Here is a 3,446-nt window from a genome sequence, read left to right as displayed (position 1 = left end):
GGTACACGCACCCACACAGAACTGCTGATACTGCTGCTGCTGTCTGCATCACCCTTCTTGTTGTTTGTGAGTTCAGGAGGAAGTGTTGTTGTTGTTGTTGTGGTGGTGGTGGTGGTTGTATCTGTATTACCCACATCACCTGTGTTGTTTGTTGATTCACTTCCTGCAGTTGTAGTGCCATTCTCAGCATTTAATTGTGTATCAATACCTTCTTTAGACTGTGTATGTTCAGACGCCTGTTCCTCAGCGTTGATATTCTGGCTCTGTGAATTAGCGGAGTCCACTGTATCGTGTCCATCCTTTTCACTCCCACGTTGTACTCCAAGTGTTTCTTTTTCTGACGACGTACCAAGAGGATCAGCAGGACTACTAGTAGTAATAGCAGTAGTAGAAGTAACAGTAGGACCTTGGGGTCCAGCAATTTCTTGAGTAGCGGATTGCTTTGCGATAAGGGAAAGGTTCGTAATATCTGATTGGACTTTTGCTGTTTGATGAAGTTCTTCTTCACCCTGTTGGTTCAGTGAAGAGTTTTCATCACTATCCCCGTTTTCAGTTGCATCGGGCTTACGTTCAGCAAGACCATCTTTTATTTCCTCTCCTGCAACGTGACCTTGACCGCCTCCTTGAAGTTGTTGTTGTAGTTGTGATGGCGTTCCAGGACCACCTGGTTCTCCCATTCCACTTCCTGCTCCTCCAACACCACCAGTACCATTCAGAGCACCAACAGTACCAGGTTCCTTGTTTGATTATCTTCTGGTTCCTTTGGTCGACAAGGAGGTGTAGTATCTTTACGGCACTCTCCTTCACTACCACCATCCTCGTTACTGCATTTCTCCTTCTCAGGTTCCGTACACTCAGGAAGATCTTCACTGGGTTTATTTTCACACTTGCAACCCTTCTTGCCTGGATCACAACCACCATTATCATCAGCAACAGTTAAGGGATCAGAACATGTACGTTCTGCCTGTTCTCCAGTCTCTCCAGCCACCACACACACGCAGGCAACACTCAAAAAAAGTGCCATAAAAAACAACAGTCGTCGCAGCAACATCATGGGAAAAAGTTACTTGTATAGTTCAATGTAACCAAAACTCAAAGAAAAAAAAAAGGTTAGCAGAACCTAATAAAAAATAAAATAGACACACACACAGTAGGAAAAACGCAGAAAAAGATAAAAAAACAAATCTTAGGAAAATCACAAGAAAGGGCAACGCGCAAAAAGATTAAAGAGCCCAACAAAGAACACAATGCCCAGCACGGAAAAAAGATAATCCCAATTAATCCCTCAAAACCATAAATGAAGTGAGAGAAGGACCATCAGAAGCACAAAGCATAGAAATACAAAAGATTTTCACTTTCGGTCAAACCACATACACAATTATAAATATATGTTTATTCCTTATTATTGTTTTTCCGCACAAAACAATTCAACAGCAAAGTGAATGGCAAAACACACAACACCCACAAAAAGAAAAAGAAACAAACAAAAATTGAGAGTAAGACCAACCGCACAACAATATCACAGAACCATAGATATACTGGTGTGTGTATGCAATTAAGAATACATATATATCAATTAATACTTTTTCTTTTCTCTGCACAGAACAACAAAGGGAACCACAAGCAAAAAAAAAGATATTAAACAGTAGCCCATTTTACCCAATAAACACAGAAATATACACATCAACTATGGGTATAAGTCTATATATGTGTATATATACGCAATTACAAATATAAATTCATCTGTTATTATTATTTCATTTTCCCACTGCAAAAAAGCAGTTCATCATCATCATCACAGTGCAAAACCCAGGCACACACGCACAGAGAGAGTCTCCAAGAACACACACAATACCCCATGGCTCTAGTTTATGTATATTAAATTACTGCATGCACACACACACACACAAATCTGTGTACTAGCAAGAGATGTATACCGTCAGTGAGCAGAACAGCCCAGTTTTCTGCACACACACAACGGGAAAAGCAAGTAATGGAATTATTAGAAAAACAACACACACATAAAAGTAAAAGAAAAAGAAATTCATAATAAAAAGAGAAAGCTGGTAAACAGATTATTAATTTATCCACCCATGGGGGATGTACGCAAATATGATTATATTAAGAAAACCATTATTATTATTTGTCCTCAAGTGAGTACCACCGTTCAGTACACGGTAACGGAGAACAACACAGCCACAATCAGCAGCGGTGCTGCAGTGTGCATCCACACAGGACTGACACTGCTGTCAACATTAGCCTTATTCTTCTGTACAGCGGAAGCAATAGTGTTGATCTCTGCGTTGGGTACAGGAGATGGAGTGGTGGTTGGTGCTTCTGTGACATTGTTCTCGGTGCTCGGCAGAGTAGTGGTATTTGTTTCTGGTGGATTTGGTGCGGCAGTTACATCATCAGTTGCAGTAGATTGCTGGGTAAGATTAGAGTCACGAGATGGAGTCGCGGTTGATTCTTCATTGACAGTATTTGCGGGGCTCGGCTGAGTAGTGGAATTGGTTTCTTGTGAGTCTGGTGGAGCACTTCCACTTGCACTTTCCTGTGCAGTAACCTCCGTTGCTGCAGAAAGATTAGAATCGCCAGGTACAGTTTTATCCCCTGTGTTATTTGATGAGCCTAGGCTCCCTTCTGCAGGTGGATTAGACTGCTGAGTTTCGGTGTGTTCTCCAGCACTATCACCACCTCCATTAGTAGAGGTACTCCTCTCCGCTTGAGGGGCAGAAATAACCGATGAACTGACGGCATCACCACGATGATTAACATTACTGTGTCTATTGTTGTCAGTTGTGCTGCTCGATATCTCTTGCTTTCCCTGTGATGCCACATCAGTTCCGTCATTTTTGCTTTGTGTTTGCTGAATCTCTTCTTGTGTTTTTTGTGTTCCTGCTGCACTTGTTGATGATAACGCATCCACTGCACTATGTTCAGCACCATCGCCACTACTGGAGTTACTCCTTGCCCCACTAGATCCAGCAGGCTCTTCTATTCCCACAGGATCCGTGTGCTGTGTACGAGGGGACTCGTCCGATAAAACTTCTGGAGGAGATGGAACTACTGACTGTTCTGGTTCTCTGATAATGTTCCCAACTCCACCTGTTTCAGCACGGTGTTCCGTCAATGGTTGTCCAGGTTTACCAGACTTACCTTGATCACCTCGAGGTGGTACTCTGCTTCCTTCTTCACGTTTTCGCGGCAACCCGAGAAAGAGTTCAGTAAAGATGGTTCCTGAAACATCACCATCATGATGAGAACTGTCAATCGCCATCACCGCCTTTGGCTGTCCAACAGTAGTATTAGAAATGGTTGTTGTTGCTCTTGCGGTACGCTGGCGGCAGAGGTCTGCGTACTTCCCACATGCAGACACACGGCTGCCCGCACCGCATGTAAGCCACTCGCTCTCAGCAGCGGGGCGTACACGCAGCGCACCGCCG

At 43.4% G+C, this 3,446-nt stretch overlaps 3 protein-coding genes across 3 annotated transcripts; all 3 read right to left on the bottom strand.

The window, feature by feature from the left end:
• Nucleotides 1–2: 2 nt before the first annotated feature.
• Nucleotides 3–677, bottom strand: TM35_000451560 (uncharacterized protein; the record flags this gene model as incomplete). The annotated part of the gene is made up of 1 exon (XM_029030253.1): nt 3–677. A coding segment is annotated over one exon (675 nt), but the record flags the coding sequence as incomplete, so codon positions are not given.
• Nucleotides 678–712: 35 nt separating this feature from the next.
• Nucleotides 713–1,054, bottom strand: TM35_000451550 (uncharacterized protein; the record flags this gene model as incomplete). The annotated part of the gene is made up of 1 exon (XM_029030252.1): nt 713–1,054. The coding sequence occupies one exon, from the start codon at nt 1,052–1,054 to the stop codon at nt 713–715; it is 342 nt and encodes a 113-aa protein (XP_028878483.1).
• A 1,113-nt stretch (nt 1,055–2,167) lies between these two features.
• On the bottom strand, nt 2,168–3,445 carry TM35_000451540 (uncharacterized protein; the record flags this gene model as incomplete). Its single annotated transcript, XM_029030251.1, has 1 exon — nt 2,168–3,445. A coding segment is annotated over one exon (1,278 nt), but the record flags the coding sequence as incomplete, so codon positions are not given.
• Nucleotide 3,446: the final 1 nt, after the last annotated feature.

Source organism: Trypanosoma theileri (assembly GCF_002087225.1).
Source record: "Trypanosoma theileri isolate Edinburgh chromosome Unknown TM35_Tth_45_V1, whole genome shotgun sequence".
Classification (NCBI taxonomy): Eukaryota; Euglenozoa; class Kinetoplastea; order Trypanosomatida; family Trypanosomatidae; genus Trypanosoma; species Trypanosoma theileri.
Note: the sequence above shows the minus strand (reverse complement) of the source record. Positions and strands in the feature narration are given on the sequence as shown.